At 45.2% G+C, this 22,609-nt stretch overlaps 1 protein-coding gene across 1 annotated transcript in view; it reads right to left on the bottom strand.

Annotated features, from left to right (window-relative positions):
- Nucleotides 1-22,609, bottom strand: part of WIPF3 (WAS/WASL interacting protein family member 3) — a 79,948-nt gene that overhangs the window by 14,221 nt on the left and 43,118 nt on the right. Inside the window, exons 3-5 of the mRNA XM_081079840.1 lie at nt 9,482-9,614; nt 7,135-7,266; nt 1,260-2,015 (exon numbers count right to left, since the gene is read on the bottom strand). Coding sequence (XP_080935966.1) covers nt 1,260-2,015; nt 7,135-7,266; nt 9,482-9,614 — 1,021 coding nt within the window. The remainder of the gene's footprint in view (nt 1-1,259; nt 2,016-7,134; nt 7,267-9,481; nt 9,615-22,609) is intronic.

A 22,609-nucleotide genomic window follows, 5' to 3' on the forward strand; every position in this document is an offset into this window, starting at 1 on the left:
TGGTATACACTGATTATCATATTAATATGTTTATCAATGAATTTTAAAGATTTGACAAAATTGTGTTTAGTATAATATTAAATAAAAACAGAATAGAAAGTAGCATATACAAAATAGTATTAATAGTATTAACTATTTGGTTAATAGTATTAACCATGTAACTATATAGATATATTCAGGGGGAAAAAGAAAGAAAACACTTCAAAATATGACAGTATTTATTTGTGGATGATGTTTATGAGTGATTTCAATTTCTTGCTATTTGCTCCACAGTGAGCTTATATTAACACGAAGAAATACCTTTAAGAAACTCTCAGCATCAAATGATTTTCTGAAAGACCAAGGAATATGTGTTTCAGTATGGATGCATGTTGGGATGTGCGTGTATGGATATGGGTGTTTATGAGCGTGTTTGCATTCGTGGATGAGCGTGTGTGTGTGCAAGTGTGTGTCCTTAGGTGTGTGTGGATGTGTGGATGTGCTTTCCATTCAGAAGGACTCCAAAAGTGAATGGAGCTGCTCCACTATACAGAAATCGTACTCATGGTGCAAATATACTCAGTCCAAAAGCATCACTGCTGGCTAGGTGAAGGAATTATTCTTACTATCTGGTTGAAAATACACACCCTCAGTTTTCTTGGGTCAGCTGGAGTATCTGCTCAAAATAAGGCCGCATGATAATGCAATCTACTGAGGGCCAGTGAAGATGCTGGCTGAGAGCCAGACTATACTGACCCAGCCAAAACCTGAACAGGAAAGCTGATTCTGAAACAAACTGCACCGTCCACCCCAGGGAGAAGATTTGGAGTCTGAACAATGATGGTAAGAATAAATCACCCTCCCCCAAATCTCATGTTTGCCGAACCCTGTTCCAACAACCGCGTGAGGGGGGAATCTATTGCTATGCCCATTTAACAGATGAGGAGAAGGAAGCACAGAGAGGTTAGGTGATTGCCCAGGGTCACACAGCTAGTAATGGCTTGTGGTCTACAAGATCTTGGACAAGTCTTTTAGCCTCCATCACTCTTGGTTTCCTGTCTCTAACACAAATACCTCCAACATGCAACAGGTTTTTATTGTGCCCACTGCACTGAATAGTATGTTCTAAACCAAAATCGTAAGAGGTAAGACATCCCAAGGTATTTCCAAGTGGCTCATGGAAGCAGGTCTCTGGCTTGGCCCTAGCACTTCCATAATTGCTGGTAACAGTCGAGTGACCCTGTGGTCCGGCCACCCTGGACCAGAACCGCGGCGCTTACCTGGGCCTCGACCCGGCCTCTTCTTCTGCAGGAAGATCTGAGACCCCGGAGGGGCGGGCGGTGCCGGCAAGGCCTGCACGCTGGGCTTCAGGGGCTGGGCCTGGAAGCTGGGGGACTTAGGGGGCAACGGGGGTGGCGCTTCGCTGCTGTTGTGAGCGCCGAGCAAAGGGGACGCAGGCACTGAGGACCTCGGGGTACATGAGGCGTAAATGGGGAGTGGTGGTGGTGGGGGTGGGGGCGGCGGGGCAAAAGGCTCCCGAGCATCTTGGGTGGGGCTGGCAGCATCCGCACTGAGCCCGGGGTACCCACAAGGCGGGAGCAGAGGGAGCGGGGGTGGCATGGGCGGTAGGTGCAAGGGGGCCAGCTGAGGCTTCGCTGCCTTGTCACTGAGAATGGAGGCCGGGGGAAGTGGGGGTGGGGTCGGCGGAGGTGGCGGAGGGGGAGGTGTGGAGGGCATAGGGGGTGCAATTACCGGGGCATTCCCTTTGGTCTGTGAGCCAAGTGGGGACACCAGCGGAGCTTTGATGGGGGAGGAAGGGGGCAGGGGTGGGGGTATGGGCGGCGGAGGTGGGGGCGGGGTGGGAGGAGGTGGGGCGGGCACGCTGGGGCGAGGAGGGATTGTCCTGGCAGCGCCATGCGCCTCGCCGGCATTGCCCAGCCTGGGAGAGGCTGGGGGGTTCAGCGGCCCGGTGATACTTTTGATGGGAAGCCGGGGAGAAGGCGCTCGGGAGCCAGGGGCCTGCCCTGTCTTGCCACCTGGAAGTGAGTGAGACAAGTTCTGAGTTAGCTCAGCAACAACAGGACAGAGAAACCTCAAGTGTGTGGACAGCAATGACCAACGTTCACAAGCGTGATGTGGGTGAGTTAATCGCACGGTGGGTGCTCTGTCCCTGAATGTGGACCCAGGCCTCAGGTGCAGCAGCAAGAGGGCCGGCTGGACCAGCCCCCAGGTCCTTGCCAGCATTACCCAGCTGACCTCCTTTGAGACAAGCCCGGCTCAGGCCCACCAGCCCTCCCAGGGCATTCCACCTCCACCCTCATCGGCCCAGCGCCTCCGGGTCTCCCAGCCGGGGCACAGGACTGCTCCCACCTCCTCTGCTCTCCCTCACCTCAGGGCCACCCTCACACGCATTCACTCACCCACTAGGCCTTTATGTCCTACCCTGTTCCCCCGAAAATAACACCTAGCCGAACAATCCGCTCTAATGCGTCTTTTGGAACAAAAATTAATATAAGACCCAGTATCATATCATATCATATCATATCATATCATATCATATCATATCATATCAAGACCCGGTCTTATATTAATTTTTGCTCCAAAAGACGCATTAAAGCGATGGGTCTTATTGTCGGGGAAACACTGTAGTTTGGGTCCACAGGTGTCAACCAGAACCTTCTAACTAGGGAGGTGTTCCTCACTGGTCCCTGTGAACAAGGACTTTGTTCCTGCATTGAGAGCAGAAGCTTCATGATTCCCTGAATACATAAGGTAACTCCAAAGTCAGCTGAACACACCCAGCCGTGGGGATCCGGGTCCAATGACTGAACCTCCCAGTCCCTTGGTCTCTGGAAGTTCAAAGCTCCCTTTCCCAAAGAGGTGTGCCCGTTTCTAAGGGTCTCGCTGTCTTCTGGTCTCTTGGCTCCCTCAGCCTGTAAATCCTCCATGACAACGACCCCAACTGGAAATCCAACGCCTCTTGAATTCAACCACCACCACCAATTGCTCATGGTAGGCATGTGTGCTTGATGGATTTCATGGGAGACTGGTGTGGAGCGTGCTCCCTGGGAGTGGCCTTGTCACTCTTGGCGCGCCCTTTTGCCATTCTGTGAGTTCTCACTCCCCCACCCCTAAGGAGACAAATGTATCTCTCCCTGTTTCCTGCATAGAAGTTCTGTAACCACTGCCGACAGATTTCCTTGCAGTATCGCTCTCCACTTAGGAGGCATTCAAAATATTCCTCATAAATATTTCCTAATAAATACAGTGCTCTCCCTAAACGCAATTCTAGGGAATACACTTTTCCCGATTTCAGCACCCCTATATTGTATAATCCCCATGGAAACATGCGGAAACCACTTGAAAACATGGCTGCTTCTCACACTTCCTGGGTGCTGCAGAACAGAAAACACATCTTTCACTTCAGATTTTGACCCCAACATCTGCTGGTGGTTTTGAGTTTTTCAGTCAATGAGTCTCCAGTGTGTTTTCCCAACCACGTGCTGAATCATACCCCGAGGTACTTGATGCCAAAAGCCACGGCAATCAAAGCAAGGTGTGGTGGAGGTGACTCTGGGGCAGAAGCAGGCAGGACGGCAGTATCTGACTTTCCCAATGGAAGTCCCTCCTCTGGCTATGATATGACAGTCACTGCTCATTATAGGTCTCAGCCATGGAATGGCTCTTCTGAAGGCAGGGCATTCATGTCGTTAGGCCTCTGCTGAGGAGGTTATTTGAGGTGGTTCTGAAAGAAAGAATGGCTTTGCACTGATGGACCCCCCTGGCTGCCTTGTTCCCCCGGGGGGGTCTAACGTAGGCATTGCCAGAACAGCTTGGCTGACCATGACCAAGAGCAGAAGGCCCCCACTTGACCTTTCCAGGAACAGGACCTACACGTCCAACGTTGGACATTTTATGTGAGGTCTCGGGGCAGGTGCCAGGCTCAGGGATTCCTGCCTCCAACTTCTCAAACCTGTTTCCAAAGTAAACAAAGATGAAGATGGAGAACCCAGGCAGCTCCCTAAACAAGGCAAGGCCTCCCTCTATGCCCTGTTGTTAGACGAACTTCAAGGGGATAACAAATATGAGGCATAGAATCAGCCCCTGAATAACCAACCCCAACCTTTTCTGTGATTGAGGACACCATGAATCCAAGATTCAAAAACCCTTAAAGTGAGCCAGTGAAAAGTACAGGAGCCTCTGTTTAAGAAGCAGCCAATCAAATGAGAAACGGGCAAACCCATTTTTATCATAACAACGAACAGCAGAAACAAGGGTGGCACAAACGCTCTTTCGGCTTATGCTCATGCCCACGCTGGGGTCAAGCAGAGAGCTGGCGGCATGTACTTAAAGTGAGACCCACAGGAGAGGGAGGAGCGGATGGCAGGAGTGCAGGCGAGGAAACCAGGCAGGCCTGGCAGCTCGGGGCCAGCAGAGAGAGCTCCAACCATGAGTGACAACGAAGGAAGGGAAGAGGCTTTCCTTCACAACATAAATGCTAGCCCTAGAAATCCAAACAGAAATACACAAGGGGACCGTGAAGCGGGTGGGGAAAGGCATCAATGAGTCTTTGCTGATAAGAAAGGAATCAGCTTTTAGGGCCAGGGGTTATCGAAAGATGAAATAAGTCTTCTTTTAATCTATGTGTGTTTCCAGAAGACCTTGGATTGCGTGGGAGTCTCAATATACATTCTGGACAAGCTGGTGATATTTACTCACTGCATCTTATTTTAGTGATCACTCCCTCACAGCCACAATTTGATGTTTGAAGACCCTGGGCACTTTTGCCTTTGTGGAAAAGAAAAATGTTTAAAATTACATTTTATGACTGCCTAGGTATAAAGACAAATAAAATCTTTGACCATAAAACTTCATGTGTTTTTTTTTTTCAAATTTAAAAGGAAATTCAAACATTTTCACGAGCCCCTAAAAGTACTGTGAGCACGAGGCACTGTGTTTTCTGGGCTGAATGGCTCTAAGCCACCATATTATCCACTTCCATACTCCATTCAACAAATATGTGCTGAGCCATTTTTAAGGCAGTGAACAAAACACAATTCCTACCTTCATGGAGTTTACATTTAGAGGGAGAAGACAGAAAATAAACCAGTAAATATGTAATATGTCTGATGGTGATAAGGAATACAAGACAAATAAATCAAGGGGGAGGGGCTATGGGGTGAGAGCATTTCTATGGGTGATGAGTAAAGCCTCACTGATAAATTGATCAGGTGCCTCTTGAGCAGACACGTGCAGGGAAGGAGACAGTGAGCTATGTGGACTCCTGAGGAATAGTGTTTCGGGCCAAGGGAGCAGTCAGTGCAAAGGCCCTGTGGCAGCAATGTGCCTGGTCTGTGCCAGAACAACAAGGAAGGCAGTGAAGCTCGAGTGCTGGGCATGAGCCAGCAAGAGCAGTAGGCACGAAGGTCAGGGAGATAGCAAAGGCCAAAGTACTGTTCTCCGAATGACAAGGAGGTCAATGGGAGAGTTCTAACACAGGAGCGCCATGGTATGTTACTCTGATATGGCACCCAGGCCATGCGTCTACGTGCTGGTTCTGTCCTTGAGTTTCCACCCTGTAACAGGCATCATTAGTCACTTCATTATGGTTTGCGACCTCCTCTCAAGAGATCAATTCTTGTCTTCACAAACGTAGTGGCTCAAAGGTCTGACACTTACGTCCTGTTGGAGAAAAGTGGGAATACTGCTGGTTCCCTTTGGCTGGTCCCTGTTATCACCTGCCTGGGGGTTATGTCTCCTATCTTTATTTCTGTGAAGAGAAACTAGGAGAAGTTTCATATTCCAAAGGATGTTTGTTTGAGAGGTAACTCAGGAAGTTGGAAAAAGAAGAGGGTCTTGAAGAATGCCAGCTCTCTTTATGCAAGATGACCTCAGCACTTTCTTGTCCGACAAACTCACAGCAAAACGAGGAAATGAAATGCTTCTGAGAAGGTCCCAGTTGGACCTCAACGCATCCTAGAGCCCTTATCTTTGCTGGACTTTATCAGTAGGTGATGCCAGCAAAGGTATCTCATAATGCCTAACAGCCACAGAGCCCATTGAGAAAGTTACCAAGGTCACATGGCAGAAGATTCTATGCCAGGAATGTTTTGGGCTTGATATTCCCTAGAGTAATGAGATTCGTAGAGTTATTCGGCTTGCTGGCTAAAGAGCACAGTAATGGGAAAAACATCTCTCTCTTTTTTTTTTTTTTGCACACAGTAAATATATATTTGCTCAATTTTAATGCGATGCTTTCAAAACATCTGAAACCTACTGAAACACAAATGACTATGGTAGACAGGTTGCAAATTTGCCTTGATTATCCATTCATTCCTGATTCTATAATCTTTGAAATGTCATTTTGCAGCTCCTCTCACCAAGAGGTGACGTCTCTTTCCCCGCCCTTGTCTCGGTTGGCTTTGTGACCTGCTTTGGAAAAGAGGATGTAGTAGGAAGTAGTAAAGTGCCAATTCCAAGACTAAGCCTCAAGAGACTTTATACTCTATTGTCCTCTCTGTTGGAACCCTGTCACCACTATGAAAACAAACCCTGAACAGTCTGATATTGAGAAATCATACGGATCCGTCCAGCCAGTTATCCCAGCAGAGCCACCAAAGATACAAGAAGTATAAGATTAGCAAAGCCACCTATCCAACCTGTAAATACTAGAGGAAGCCCAGTGAAGACCACCCTAAATTGCCAATGTATAAAATTGTAAGCTAAATAAATGGCGGTTACAAGGCCCTAAGTTACATAGCGATACCTAAGTGACACAATGACTGAGAATCGCTATGACTCAGGCAGTGCCAGTGAGGCCACAGTGATGTCACTAAGATCTAATGTGATCTACACCTTCTGTCTGTACTTTGCAATCTGGGCCACAGTCACCATCACCAGATACTGCACACTATGGCAAATCATTCTTCAATTATTACCGTGGGATGACTTAAACAGGATGACGATTTAAAAGATCCCTCGAGAACAACTCTGTGCTTTGGAAACTTCCAGTGCGTAGACTACCAAATACGTGATCTCCTGCTCCTGGCTGTTCACTAACAACACGCCACTTACTGGCAGGTGAGCATTTCCCAGTTGGTTCTACAAGTTAAGGAGATAAAGATCACAAGGCAGCCAGTCTGAACTCTTCCTTACCTGCTGCATCCCTCTGGCCTGCTGGTCGCAACACAGGAAAGCCACCAGCAAACAGATCTCCCAGCGCTGGGGGCGTGCTTCCGCCTCGAGAGTTTGCAGACCCTCCCCCGTCTTTGTTGGCTCCTTTGGAACCTTTAGAGAGAAGAGGCAAGTGGATGAGGATTTGTGAGCAGAACTGAGCAGCCAATTTGCATCCCGGGTTAGGTCTTCCACTGCCCGTGGAAGCCTTGCTTTCTCCCACCTGCAATGCTACCCTTCTAGTTAGCATCTTTCCCAAACACCGGATGCCTTGATATCCTGCTGACTCATGTGCCTGGGCCTGTCTGCTGCCCTCTCTGGGCCTACCAAAGAACAGACCATCTGGGGCTAAGCAGCCTGAAAAGTGACCAAAACACAGGGACCTATACACTGCCATATAGTAGATGCCAAAGAAGGGCTGACAGCATCTTTCAAGTTATAAAACCCAAACATTGTACTGTTTTCCCCCCAAAATAAGACCAACCGGAAAATAAGCCCTAGCATGATTTTTCAGGATGCCGTACTCTGAACATAAGCCCTAATGCGTCTCTTGGAGCAAACATTAATATAAGACCCGATCTTATTTTCAGGGAAACATGGTAAGTGTAGAGCTGGTCCTATTTTCAACTTGACTGTTGTGGGACGACTATCCAGAGAAAACCACAGATTTAATTCAGTCAGTAATTTTAACCTCTTGTCCACAGAGCCAGGCCCAGAACTGCAATCAAGAAGTGAAGATCTGCAATGATTTGTGCTTCAGCATTTTTCTTTCCTATCTCCCTGAGCTCCGCATATTTCCCTGCACCTTTTCTTCTATGGAAGAGAAAGCTCATGAGCCCTGGAGGAGAGGTGTGGCTAATTCCAGCCTTCCAGATGTGTGGGATCACCAACCACATAAAATGGAAGACATTCAGCTAAGACAAGAATTCCTGGCAGGAAATCTTCACAGTCTGAAGCGAATGTGCACAGAGAAATTAAGGCAGAGTGCCTACTGGTGGATGAATGGGGCCAGATTATTCTGAATATTAATAGTATATATTCCTCATTGGAATGATTAGGAAGTGAGTGTTTCAATAAAATGGATTTATTGGTTAATTTAACCAATTAGATACTGGGTCTAACCAGAAACTAGTGTTTATTGTAATTGTTGAAAATATTTCTTAAAATAATTTGCCTAGCTTTGTGTACTATCATATATAATTACAGATACTAAATACAATTATATTTTTAGGACCATTTTTGAGAATTACCATTATGCTCAACAATGAAAAATATATGAAGATATAGTAATACCTTACAGTGATTAGTTCTGCACATATTATTTCAATCGAAGAAAGAGCAGGTTTTATTATGATCTCCCCTATTGTGCAGATGAGCAAACTGAGTCTCAGAGACGTTCCCTGATTTGCCTGGTAGCAGAACCAGAAGTCAACATGGGTCATCTGACCCAAGCACAGAGCTCTCTTTCCCCTATGATATTCTAGAAGACACGGAAAGCTCCAGTCGTATGATTCTGTGAGAGAATGCTGAAGAAATCCTTTTCCTTGTGGAAAAACAACTTTGCATTTTGTAATGGCGAGACTTTAGTTTTCCTCTCCTTGAGTTTAAGGACTATGTTGACACAGGACTAGGATATTTAAATGTTACGTCACGATAGATGAACACGAGGTGGTGTAGCCATAGAATGATATATTATTTAACGATAAAAAGGAGCGAAGTCTTGGTACCTGTTACAAGGATGAACCTTAAAAACATGATACAGTGAAAGCAGCCAGTCACAAAAGGCCACATATTGCATGGTTCCATTTATATGAAGTATCCAAAATAGGCAAATCCATAGAGACAGAAAGTAGATTTAATGGTTGCCAGGGACTGGGGGTGGGGGGATGAGGAGTGACTGCTGATGGGTATGGTTTCCTTTTGGGGTGGTGGGAATGTTCAGGAGCTAGACAGAGGTGACGGTTGCAGGCACATTGTGAATGTTTAAATGCCACTGAACTGGACACTTGAAATGGTTAAAATGGTGAATTTTATATTATGTGTATTTTATCACAACAACAAAATAAGTCATCTCACCATGAGTTGTTTTTGTTTCTTTAGAGCTTGAAGAGGGATGGAAGATGTACTATAAACCACCTGCAGACCTCAAGGGGAAGCTCTGATTCTCTCACCCACGTGGCCTGTACACTGAGCAGGACTGAGATGGCCCGATGTGTGTCCTGGGTAATAAATGTGGCCCCTGCCCTGAGCAAGCCAGGGGTGTCTGGCTGAGCCTCACATGTCCCACCCTTGGTTCAGGTGCTCTGTCCTGGCCCAGGTGTGCACTTACTCTCGATTTGTGGGGCACTGCGGTCATTGATCTGCGTGACTTTTCGTAGGCGAGTTCCTTGCTGGATATCAGCCAACAGTGCACTCCGACCTTTGGGATCCGCCTTTCTCAAGCCTGGAGTGTCTGTACCTACCTGTAAGGGAAGAAGAGGGATGTGATTAGAATCGCATATAGCATTTGTGGATAAACCCAAAGTCCTGTCTGCTGTAAGGTTTCTCCCTGTAGTTCTCTGCCTTCCTGTTTGCCCTGCCTTACACCTTCCCAAGGTCAGTCTCACCTTGATCTCTATGCAGTTACCTACAAGTCTCTGTGGACATCTACCTCCTGCCCTGCTCACACCTCTCTCCCTGGGGACCTCGAATGGACTCTTTCTTGTGCTCAAGTCCCTGTAAGTCTTAAGGAGCCCTAAATCACAGCGTCTCTGCTCCTCCTAGGTAAGCCTGCAGTCCTGGGCTTCTGTCTGGGTGTTCCTGACCCTGCTCCTAGGTTCTGACTGATCACGCTGCCTGGTGTCTCCAGGCCCCACCTGGATCACATCCTTTGCCGACCCCAGCTTGATGACGGGAGTCGGTCCTGTTGCCCTTTCTTGCCCTGGACTATTCTCCTGAGTGGCACAAAGCCAGTCTCCGTTCCCCATGCTCACATCTTCCCTGCTGTTGGGTGGCCCATTATGTCTCATAACTGAAGCTGATTCAGCCTCAAGGAGCTGGTTTTGAGGGAGGGATGGTGGCCTTCATGTGAGTGTGAAGCAAAGGGCAGCTCAGAGGGGTCATAAAATTAGGGAGAAATGGGGGGAGACAGGGGATTACAATGAAGGTTTAGTGAGTGCCTTCTCTCTGTGCCTGAGTGCGTTACATTAACTCTCATAAAACCTTGTGAGCGCCAGGTGAGCTTGCCCTCATTTTATAGATGAGAAAACTGAGTCTATGAAATGATCTGTTCAAGGTCACAGTGCTCAGTTCCAACCTAGATCTGCTGAATTCCAAAGGCTATGTGCTTTTCAACTTTGCAGTCAAAGTCATGTGCCAAGGTTAGGAGAAGAGTCCTATAGCCTGCTAAAATGCTTCATAAGTAGATTTGCGAAAATATCCGTCGTCCTAACTCTGCAAGTAGCACTGAATCCAATTGATTTACTCCCACTGTAGCTTGAGCTGATGCGGCAGTGATCTCCATGGGCTATGAGAACCAGGGGACACCAGAGAGAACATATGTAGGTTGGTGACAAATAAGGGGAGGGATGGGTTGCACTGGAAGACAGCCAGGGGCATCCTCTGCAGTTAGAAGGTTTGTACCACGTGACCTTAGCGCTGGTTAACCATTTCTCAAAGCAAGAAACACTTCTTGGCATCTGCCATCAGGGAAATACCAGGTGTCTTCGGTTTTCAGCTTAAATATCACCACTTCCGAGGCCTTTTCTGACCCCCAGTCTAAATAAAGCCACCCAGTGTTCTTTCTTAGCGTACCATAATCCTTTGTCCTCCATAACTTTTATCACAGGGTATATATTTTTATTTCTCCTTCCATTGTGGAAATTTTTCCATTTGTGGTTATGAGTTTAAGGTTGACTATCCCACATTTCTCTCTATCAGGAAAAAAGATCTTGTTCATTTTGTTCGCCAATATATCTCCATACAGAACAGGACCTGGCTCCAGATAGACTCAATAACTGTTTATTGGGTGCATGAAAGAGAGAATGAATGAATGAACTAGACCCAGATGTATAATACACTGGCCTTGCCCTCGAGAGCATACACGTGTAACAGGAGATAGAACATACATGCAAGGAGTTAAGGCACTAGAGCATGCAGCCTATGACTGAGCATGCCCATGAGTCTCTCAGGCAGGAAGACCCCCAAGAGTTCAGAAACGGCCATATTTGTCCAGCTGAGCTGGTTGCAAGGGAACAATGCGGTCTTAGAGGGTCCTTGAAGTATAGCTAGGTTTACAAAGCCTCGCCATAGCCATTTTCTGGTCAGAAAAAGGGCAAAAATGTTTGCTGACTAGACAGTCTGAGACTCTCCAGCGTCACACATTAGAAACAGAGGCAAAGTCCGCATTTTCACTGGCTGACTCTACTGCGTGGCTGATGAATCTTTCTCAGGCTTTGAAGGGCACAAGCTTCAAAGTCAGGTTTTTCCTGCCTGGAGACATGCCTTTCGAACCCTCGAGAGGAGCTCTTGGATGATGGTTAACAACAGAGCTCTGAGCAAGGGATGCCAATCCTGATACTATATATTACCGTGTTTCCCCGAAAATAAGACCTAGCCGGACAATCAGCTCGAATGCATCTTTTGGAGCAAAAATTAACATAAGACCCAGTCTTATTTTATTATAATACAAGACTCAGTCTTATGATGTAATGTAATATAATATAGTATATAATATAAACCGGGTCTTATATTAATTTTTGCTCCAAAAGTTGCCTTAGAGCTGACTGTCCAGTTAGGTCTTATTTTCAGGGAAATACGGTATTTAGGAATGCACGTATGAACACACATGTACAGCAGGGTATTTCCCACACAGCATGCTTAAAAACCATATATATATATACATATATATATATATATGTATATATATAAAACATTGATATCAATAAGTTATTTTAAATGGCAAAGTTTTGAGATTTGTAAAATCTCCTCTCGTTTTACTTACAAATAATTGGTGACAGCAATAAGGGACAAACAGAAATATCATGACCCTAGCCAAGAGGGTAAGAAAAATTTGAGGAAAATCTGGTATTACAATCTCAGACGTGCATTATGGTCAGAGAATAAGGGAGAAAATGTTTTGTCATTTTCTTCCTAGTTACAAGACAAACAAGACAGTGAATTATAATGACCGTCATGACCCAAGTTAGGTGATGGCCTTGGGGAAGGCAGGATTAGAAAAGGTTTGTTCTTCTGTTTACAGCGGCAACTGGAGATGAGCAGACTGTAGTCATTATGACCCCCTGGGGGTGTATGTGTAGGGGGGGTCATCTCATCGAATTTAGACTCAGTTTTTTATTTCTTAGCAAAATGTATCCCCCTTACTCCCTGACCTTGCCCTCCCCAGGCTTTTTAGGTGAGGGCTATGAAGAACCTAATGTATGTCCTTAGAATAATGATTTTAATTTGAGCACCTACTTAGCACAGGCTTCAATATGTTCTTGACGATTCTGCATGACAGATTTGTTGATAAACAGCTTCCAAATCAGCAGGAGGACACAGCAAGTCACGTCATGCTTACATGACGCAGTTCAGCTCGCTGGACTGAATTTAACATGCCTCCTGTGACTTCTCGGCTTTCCTTCCTGCTCCACTATGGGCCCTGATGATTTTCCACTAGAGGGCTCCCCGTCCTCTGACATTAATATGGTACCCTTCAACACTCTCCTAGGAGGTGGAAAACAACGAATAACTTCACGGCCAACGTGATCCTATATGTTTATTTAGGCTTAATGGGTTTTGTACAAAAGGACATCCAAGCACTTATTCATTTGCACATTGAAAACTATATTACACAGTGACAGTTGTTTCATCTGCAATATTTACTAACAATTCAATTATAATGTGCTTTCTTAAAAATCTACAACCTGAAGAAGTCTTGTTACTGTGGTTACAGGATACCGAAACGAGAAATAGATTTCCAAAGAGTCACTGGGTCATTTATTCTATGTAAACCCTGATTCTTGGCAACTTCACTGAAAAATATAATCAAGGGAGAGAAAGCCATTCCTGGACACCTTTCCCATGGCAAATACATCCGTCAAACCTACTATGTCCTCCCCCCCCATACAAAATAAGAAACCGAAATGTCACTTCAAAGTCTGCTCTGCTTCTTCCTTGCTAACATCCTTTATGGAGTGTGACAATTTGTTGGGTTCCACACAAGGCTTCGGTTGACTCAGTTTCCCCAGAGCAAGCTTCAAATGGAATAAACCCTGATCCTAAAAAAAGATGCAAAGCAGCAGCATAATAATGTCAATTAGTGCATCCCTGGGGGTTGCAAAGGCTGCAACACCGAACCCATCAGATTAGAAATAGTAATACAAAAACTGAATAGCAGTACGGACAGAGCCAAGCGTGGTGAGGTGTCTGTCCTCCTATTTTGATAAATTACAAAAAATGTTTGCATATCTATTTGTCATTCCAACAACTGAGTTGACCAGGTTTCAGCGTAGTTTGGGGCAGGAAGGATGGCAGTTCAGCCCAAATGAAAACTTTGGAATGCACGTCCTCCTGCTCTTTGTCACCCTGCCACCAAATGCCATCACTGCCTTTCTGATTGATACTGTTTTCTGTGCGAAACACTAATAAAAATCGAGTCTGTGGATCCAAATCTAGCAGGTTGTCTGTCTCAAGGGTAATCTAAACCCTATCATTTTCATACAATTTCAGCCTTGCAGCCTCCTAAAGATACCTTCTCCAACATTGCTTTTAAACCTAAAATTGTACTCAGGTTTCCAGGCACGCAGCCTGCTCATTACCCCAGCCCTCAGCCTCCTCCCGCTTTCTCCTAACTTGGGGGCAGACAGGTATCAGCAGCCAGGCTACTTGCATTTCGTTACCAAGTCTGAATCCCCAGGACAGCCAGCATGGCACTGCCTCCCTCTTGCTACTACCACTGTTATGTAGGAGAACGCAGAGGGCCTGGGATCCAACAGACAGACACGGAATATTTTCAGAGAAAACAAAATCTCTGTGGTCAGACCTGACAATGATCCTTGCAGGCCAAATGTGCAAGAGTCGGGCTGTTCCAGAATGAAGCATACTGCGATCTAACAGTGCTATGTTTCATTTTCAACAATGCAAATATGCAATTAAAATCCACAAGCAAAAAGAATGGACCCTCTTACCTCCTTTCCTAAAGCCTCATTTCTTAAACAACAGACAGACCTGTGAGTGTTACCTACAGTACAGAGCTGCCTGCATTGTCTCTTCTCTTATCAAGAGCTAAAGCAGAATGAAGGGCCCTTTTGTTGGGGCTCTAGGCTGTTGGTGGGTCTGATCCTATGCTCTACATTCACAAAGAAGTCCATCCATCAGACTCATCTCATCCATTGGCATGACTTTGGTTACTATATACTGGCAGTTACCTCCTTGTCCAAGGACCTGGAGGCCATCTCAGACCTTTCCCTCTTCCTCAATCTTAACATCCACTCAATCAAAAACTCCTGTTGATTTTTCCAGAACGGTTTCTCTGGAATGTGGCTCCTTTTCTCCATTCCTGTGTTGTTGACTTAATTAGTGTTGGCCACACCCACCTCTGGATTCCATCACTTTCATGCTTCCTGTCTTGCCTCCCTCCACACAGCAGCCAGAATGATCTGTATAAGGGACATGTCATTTATCATGTCCCTCCCCTCCATAAAATTGCTGGCTTCCCATGGACCTCAGAATCAAGTTCAAATCCCTTCCTGTTAACAAGGGCCTTAGTGACCGGCCTAGACTTTCCACTCCTTGAGCATTCCGTGCTGGAGCTCACCTCTGGACTTTGGCTGGAACTCATCTCTGTTCTTTTTACACTTGTCTCTTGGCTATTTTCCAGGAAGCGTCCTGATCCTGGAAGGCCAGGTGAAGAGTCCTTTTTTGTTCCTAGAGCGACACGCTTACCCTTAGCAAAGCACCAACCACCCAGATTATGTCACTCTGCTCAAAACCTGCAGTGATTTTCCATCTCACTTGGGATAAAAAATTCAAAGTCCTCATTAATATTGTCTTTCAAAGTCCTCATTAATATTGTTTGCTGGGCCAAACTGCAATTCTATATGCTACCCTTAGTTTACCTGTAAATGGTACCATTGTTCTACCCACACCAGTGTTACAAAGCAGCTCCCACTGTGTGGCAAGCGTGACTTCGGGTACTCCTTTCTAGCAACAGTGACAATTTTGAGACCAACATGAATTCCAAGTCCCTTCGGTGGAGAATAACCAGAAAAACAGGAGACTAAAGGTTGAGAATGGAAGGAATAGAAATAAAGAAATATGGAAAAAGAGGGATCTGAGACGCATATAAACAGAGCCCATGGGACAGGTTTCAGAGGCAGGGATTAGAGAGATTCAATTATGCCAGAACTATACTTTTAAAAAGGCAGTCAACATACGACTATGGACGATGGATCGGACACTTGACAAAAACACACCTTTAAATGCATGAGAGGTTATTTATCTGCACTACAGCAAAATGAATTTGTAAGTAGTTCACAGGAAGTGTTAGAGAGAGGGGGTCTGAAAGGATGGCAAATGGACATCAGAAGAGCAACCCCTTGGTTTCGAATGTAACCCAATAATAGTCAAGATTTGAGCGCTGACTCTGTGCCAGGCATTGGGTGAGAAGCGGGGGGCTACAGCATGGGTAAGACTGCCAGCACCCTGTTCTCAGGGAGTGAGTGTGTGGGGGTAGGTGTGTATATACGTGTGTATATACATATATATTTGTGGGTGTACATATGGTACATACATACATATATGTGGATATACATATATTCCTCATTATTTACTTTCTGGACCTGCGCCTCCCATCTGGTCTCCACAACCAGGACCCTAATCTGATTTCGATGCTGCCCTCAGATGAATGTATTGAAAGCACCCACTGTCTGATTCCCCTTCTCAAAAGGCTTCAGTGGCCCTGCACTCTTCCAAATCATGGAATCCAGCCATACTGACCCAAGGAACCCTCCAACCTTATTTTATATTTCTTCAGGAGTTAAAACTGCTCTGGATTTCTCCTGTGTTTTTTTTCTACTCCTAAGCCTGTGCTCATGCTTCTGTCTCTTCTGGGAATGCTCCCCCTGCCCCAGCCCTGCCATACCTGCTGAACTGTTTACTTGTCTTTTAAGCTTTATGTCAAAACCAGTTTACTTGACAAAATCTATTCTTTTCGTTTAAACTTGTTTCACTAATCTTTTCCTTGTATGATCCACCCCCAGCTCCAAAGCACCTTGTAATTCTCTACAGCACATAGCTTGAACAGTGTCTCAAAAACTGGTTGAGGTTCCATAGCTCCTATTTCTTTTAGACAAAAAGTGCTGCCGAAAAGGGACATCCTTGCCCACCCCTTACTCCCCAGCAGATTAAGTCGCAAACGAGTCCATTTCAGCTGGACTTGAGCATGATCGTTTCTGTCAAAGTCTTTCTCCTTTTCGTTCTGAGCTTGAAACTTACGACTCCTTCCTCTCTTGCATTTGAAATAACCAACTTTCCCTGAGACCTGGTTTCTTCTCTTCACTGTGCACAGAGAGGTGATTTTGGAGTCTGGGTAAGGAGGTTGCAATAGGCAAAGGGTGATAATGACAGGAACAGCAATGACAAAGGAAATGGGAAAGCGTTTGTGTGTGCCAGGCACTGTTCCAGGTACTCGCCATGTATTGACTCACTCAAAGGGCCCTGGAACAAACCCCACGGCATAGGTACTAGTTGTGAGTATTAGGTCCAGTTCACAGGGAAGGCACAGAGGGGAAGCAGGGTATCTACCACTACTAAGTGGAGCGCTGAGAGCTGAGCCCTGCACGTCTGGCTGTCTTAACCACTATGCCATAGAGCCTCGTAGTAATAACACCACCCAGGAACTTAGTGAAGGTGAAACACACTGGAAATACACGGCACGCCTGCAGCTGGGTGAAGGGAGTAGTCCAGCTGCCCTTTGGCTTGGAACCATAGTAGATGTTGCTTCACAAGAAGTGTCCGGCCAGAGCAGGAAGGAGGGGGCAGGAAAGGGTATCAGAAGGAAAAGGAAGGGTGGGGGCAGAGAGAGGAGCGGCTCTTCTAAGAAGATGGGGGCCCAAGGAGCTAAGTGCAAAGCCTTTGCCAGGGCCAGAAAGGAGAGCCAAGGCTGAATGATGGACTCGAGAGCAGTGTGATTAGTGCATTAAACGTGAGCCAGCAGCCGTTTTGGCAGGGGGCGGACTGAGAGCTGTTAAAATGGAAACTGCACAGAGTAACCCTACCCAGTGAAGGAGGCTGATACCCTCAACTGTAAATAGCCCGTACCTGAAACTCCCTTGTCAGGTAACACAGACCCTCCTGTGGGCCAACCCTGCCGATCCACCTCTTTCTTTCTAAGTGTGGGTTCCCTATTCTCTTGTCACATCTCCCTGCTGGCTGCAGGGCAAATGCAGAGTTTTCAGCACATGGCCTCCCTGTGTGGACTCTGAAATTGGTAAGAGTATGAACATTGTTCAAATATGAAAGGAGACAAAGGTAACAAAAATAACCAAGAGGGGAGAAACTCCAAAATTTCTAGAAAGTTGAGGATGTTTCCAAAGTATTGTACCTATTATAGGTAATAATGTAAATGGATCTAGATTTTTCTCTTCTCCCAGTCACTTTTCTAGGTCTTTGCTAGGTCCTTTGTATGGGGAGTCCAACAGAAGCTTCTGGGTCTGGAGTTGGATTGGATCCTACTGAAACAATGACTCACAGGTTAGTCCAAAGACAGCACTGAGAGGGTCTCACTGCTGGATCTGATGATATTTGCATCCATTCCAGAACCTGTTTCCAAACCTCTCTGGGCCCCTCGGTCACCAGACTTGGGCTGGTCAGCATATGTGCTTTATAACTCTGTGATTACCCATGGACCTAGGTCAAGTATAAGTAAATATAGGAAATTATTTCCATGCCCTGTTTTTCAGGAAAAGTATACACTCTTCTTCTAGTCCTTCTGGCATTGCCAAACTGAGGCTATTGCTCTCACCTGATTCAGCAACAGATACTCATTGAGCATCTCCAATGGGTGGTGACAGAGTAGGGGGAAGCCAGACACTGTCACATGTTACTTTCTGGGTAAGACTCAGACATGTGCCAGCAGAGCAGCAACAGCTGGAATCCACACAGGCTCTCTTCGGGCCTTGCTGGCATTGATGCAACATGGATAGGTCACCACAGAATGAGCTGAGTTTGCAGCCCCAGGCCTATGTGTCCACCTGGCTGCTGAACACCTCCACCCGCTGGCACCCTAAACTCAACACCTCCAAACCAACTCATTATCTCCCCCATGTCACCCCCAAAGACAGACAGACAGACAGAAACACACACACACCTGTTATTCCTCTTGTGATATGGCTCTCAGCAATATCCTTCTAGCCAACCAGGCTCAAAGCCAAGAACTCCCTATATTACATTCTTGGCATTCTAAAATTTGTCAAAGTTACCTACTAACAACTTTACTTCCAAAATGTGTTTCTAATTCCTACCGCCCATTCTAGTTCCACCGTCACTTTTTGCGTTCACTTCTCACCCATCCCTCTTAAACCACTTCTCCATTTTACTTAGGTCAACTTTCAGGTGTGTAGGTGGAGATGTGATGTCTGAGAGGCACGAATTTAAATGGTCTCCTAAGGACCCTCTTGCTTTCAGAATCTCCCCTCTCCAGTTAAACTTTCATGTTGTTTCTCCAATTTTCTTCTTAAATCTAGATGAGGCATCCACCGAATTAGGACAAAACTCGCTTGGCACGGTGTTTAAGGTCTTCCAGCATCTGACCACAGTCCATGGTTTCACTTCCCACCTCACACATTTTATATACCACACACACTTGCCTAGTTTCCCATTGCCTCTATTGGTCATGCACTTGGTATCTCAAGGTCAGTACTCATCTCATGCATTCCCTCTATGCGACATGCCCTTCTCTTCCAACTCTGCCAATTAAAATCACAATCATCTTCCAAGGCCTAGCTACAAAGCCTCTCTCAGAGAAGCTTATATTAATCCAAGAGTCAGAATTAGTTCTTTGTGTTTCAACTCTTATTGTAAAATAGCCATGCATTTTAGAAGTTTAAGTCCAATAAGCAGACATCAGTGGGGGTCTCCTGAGCCCTTGAGATCTAGAGGAGATTGGCTCAGAGGTCTATGTGATGCCCTTGGGAAGCTCAAAGCCTCCCAAAGAGTTCTGCAATTTCAGGGGAGTTTATGTCTCATGGGCATGTTTGCTTCCAAGCTTTTATTCCCATGTATCCTGTTTCTGCTCTAATCCTTATGGTCTCAGAAACACAGCTTAACGCCTTCTGTGATCCTTCCTCTGCTTCCTCCACCCGCCATAACAAAAACCCCAAAACATTCGCGGAAAGCATTCACTCAAGAGCACAGCAGCCTTTACGGAAATGTGGGTGGAGAACAGGAGGGGTTACCACTGCAAGCACCGCCACCACCACCTTCTCAATGAGTTCTGGGCATCCCCAGCCCTCAGATGTACATCGATCATCACGACACAGGAGGATTTCATCTGGCCCGGTATGCCCTTCGTCACCTACCCAAACCAGTGTTCTGGCTCCTTCCTCTCATCATCTCTCTTCTTTACTATCTTTTTCCTCTGCCCAACCTCTTATGAATGAAGTAAATTCTTCCCCTTGCTTCCTGTGGTGCAGTTAGCCATTCTTATTGTTGCCTCATCCTGTCTTCATATTCCATGACCCCCCACTCCTCCATAATTTATCAAGATATGTTCCTGAAGACGGTCCCTCCTTCAGAAGAATTCTGGTGCCAGCTGCTGAGATCATGTGTCCTTTCTTGACATGCATCTCTCTTTCCCCAAGTAAGTTCCTTAAAGCAGAAGTGATGTCTCAACCAAACCTTCCGGTGCTCAGCTCAATGGCTTATATATAATAAACACTCCAAAAAAATCACTAAAATAAAATTAGCTTTTTAATGTGAAAAGGCAGGGTGAATTAAAAATAAAAATCAGTACTTTTGTCATGAGAATCACAGAGGGGGCCCACCAGAGCACCTGAAGTGTGACTCATACAATAAGAGTGTGACTCTTATTCACAACATTCCTGTATATTTTTAATAACATAGGGCCACCTCAAAGCCTCCCTTAAAAATACAGCAGCATCTGTTTAGCTGAATGCCAGCAATTCTAGAGGAGAGCAGAAATAAACTGAAGGTCATGACAGCTGTAATGAGTCAAAATGAAATGTAGGCTTCCCTTGTTCTTAATAACGATCTTCATGGCTTTGTGACAATTACGACAGGGAAGAAATTTTGCTTAAATGGAACAGACCTATCATCTGAGGAAGTGAAGGGTAACAGAATAAAAGGGGAAGTGGCTATTTTTAGCTCACTCTCTCAACTGTATTTTTGTCACACACCTCCTAAAATTAGGCCTGCTGAGTGAGGCTACATGTAATCAGAGTGGTGTAGGCTGACACAACCATTGCTTCTGCAAACTAGGATAGGTCCCAGCCACTGTCCTTCCTTTGCACTAATGGATTTCTGCTTTCTTGACATCTCAGTGGAGTCAACCCTACACAGTAAGGAAGGGGCTACAGCCCTGCTTGGGGAAAGGCCTTTTAACGACCACCAGGCTACTGGTGACAGTAACGGCAGCCGTTCCTCTCCTAGGCGAAGACTGTTCAGATGACGAAGCATCCGCAAGTCACAAGACCCTTTGAGGAACAGGATACCAATAGCGCCAACAAACATCAACCACCTTTTATGGCTCAGCTATCACTCTGATCTCTAGTACATTTAATTCCATTTTTAAGAACCAAGAGCACTTGTATGGGCAGAAAAATATGACTACATTATATAAATGTAAGACATTGCAAAAAACTAACACATAAACCTTTCTTTTAGATCACATTTTAAAACTTCCACTAATCTTTGGTACTTATTCTGTTCATTGTGAGTAACAATGCCATCCAAGGAACAGTTTTAAAGACGATGAATCTGTAACAGAACAGAGAATCTAAGTCTTACTGAAAAATCTTATGTCGATAATGGAGGATTCTGCGATAGTGTGGAGGCAGGAGGAACAAGGGAACTCCATACTTTCTGCTTAGTTTAGCTGTGAACCTAAAACTGCTTTAAAAATTAGTGTATGTACAAAACAAATCAGATACACACAGAGATACATTCCAGTGTATATATGGGAATCTTTAAAAATCATCATATTAAAGCACTCTCGTCACAGAAGTCATGGGGTGAGGGCTCGAGTAATGGTGGAAGCCCCAGATAACACCAAAGGCCAACAGTGGCGCCCAGGAGTTGGAGATCTGGAAAGCGCGGTTCATCATTGAATTCGTGGTTGCCCGTACATAGCATTTGAATTTGTTTTGTCAACAAATGCATTAGACACTTGATAAACAAATCTGTAGAAGCAAGGTACTATGGAAAGGGTCTGGGAAAAGCGTGTGGAAGCGGAATTCTAAACAAGGGCTGTGTCAGCTTTTTGTGGAACGAAGTGGAGCATGATGAAATAAAAACTTTAAAAATAAGTTCATTTATTTATGTGTTTCTCAAATAATCGGGGAAAAGGGTGCCACAATTCTTTTTGAAAGAAGAACAACGTGGTTTAGCTTCTGAAATGCTGGGTTATGAGGGAACAAAGTTTCATGGCCCTGTGTCACACAAGCCTGGACAAGGGTGAGGTGAGGGAGACTCCAAGGCTGCAAAATGAGGAGATGTGTAAATGCCCCGAGTGAGTACTTTGGGCGTCTCCTACTCAGTTCCACTCTGGTGCGAAGAGCAGCCATTTTCACCTGATCCCTTAATGACTAAGGTCTGTTATCACTCAGTTCTGGCTCAACCCACACTCTTTATTCTTGGCTGCAATGGATAATATTACTTTGTATTCTTATCTTTTTATGTCTCTTATCGGAGGGTAGATATCAACGGGTTTCACTGATTTGGGAATCGCACAGCCTCGCATAATGATTTACAAAAAGCAAAGCACAAGCAAAACAAAACAAAAACCCCAGACCTCAGAGTAATGTATGCCTATTGACAGGTAGATTTGAAGACTTACTAATGGAATAGGATGACAAACAAAACAAAACAAATCCATTTTCTATTAAGATCCAGTGATCTCACAGTAATAATAAATGTAGATAATAACAAAAAGCAAATTTGAATATCAGAGCTGATAATGACCTCACTTGACTGGTTTTTAAAGAGAGAACTATCAAGTGTTTTACTTCTCAAAATTTTAAAGTAAGAAGGAAACTTAAATTTATGTATTAAGTATGGCCGATATTTAAGGAGTGAAAAACTATAATTTTTAAAGGATAGATAAAGGAGATATGTAATAGGGGAAGGGATGTGGAAGAATGAATAAGAGAGGAAGGTAAAATATGTATAACCATAGCTGTACACACGAATGAAGGTGGGGAGTGTGCGTACTGGGTTTAGAGGGGGAAAGACAGGTAAGTAA

The sequence above is a fragment of the Rhinolophus hipposideros genome (assembly GCF_964194185.1).
Source record: "Rhinolophus hipposideros genome assembly, chromosome: 18".
Classification (NCBI taxonomy): Eukaryota; Metazoa; Chordata; class Mammalia; order Chiroptera; family Rhinolophidae; genus Rhinolophus; species Rhinolophus hipposideros.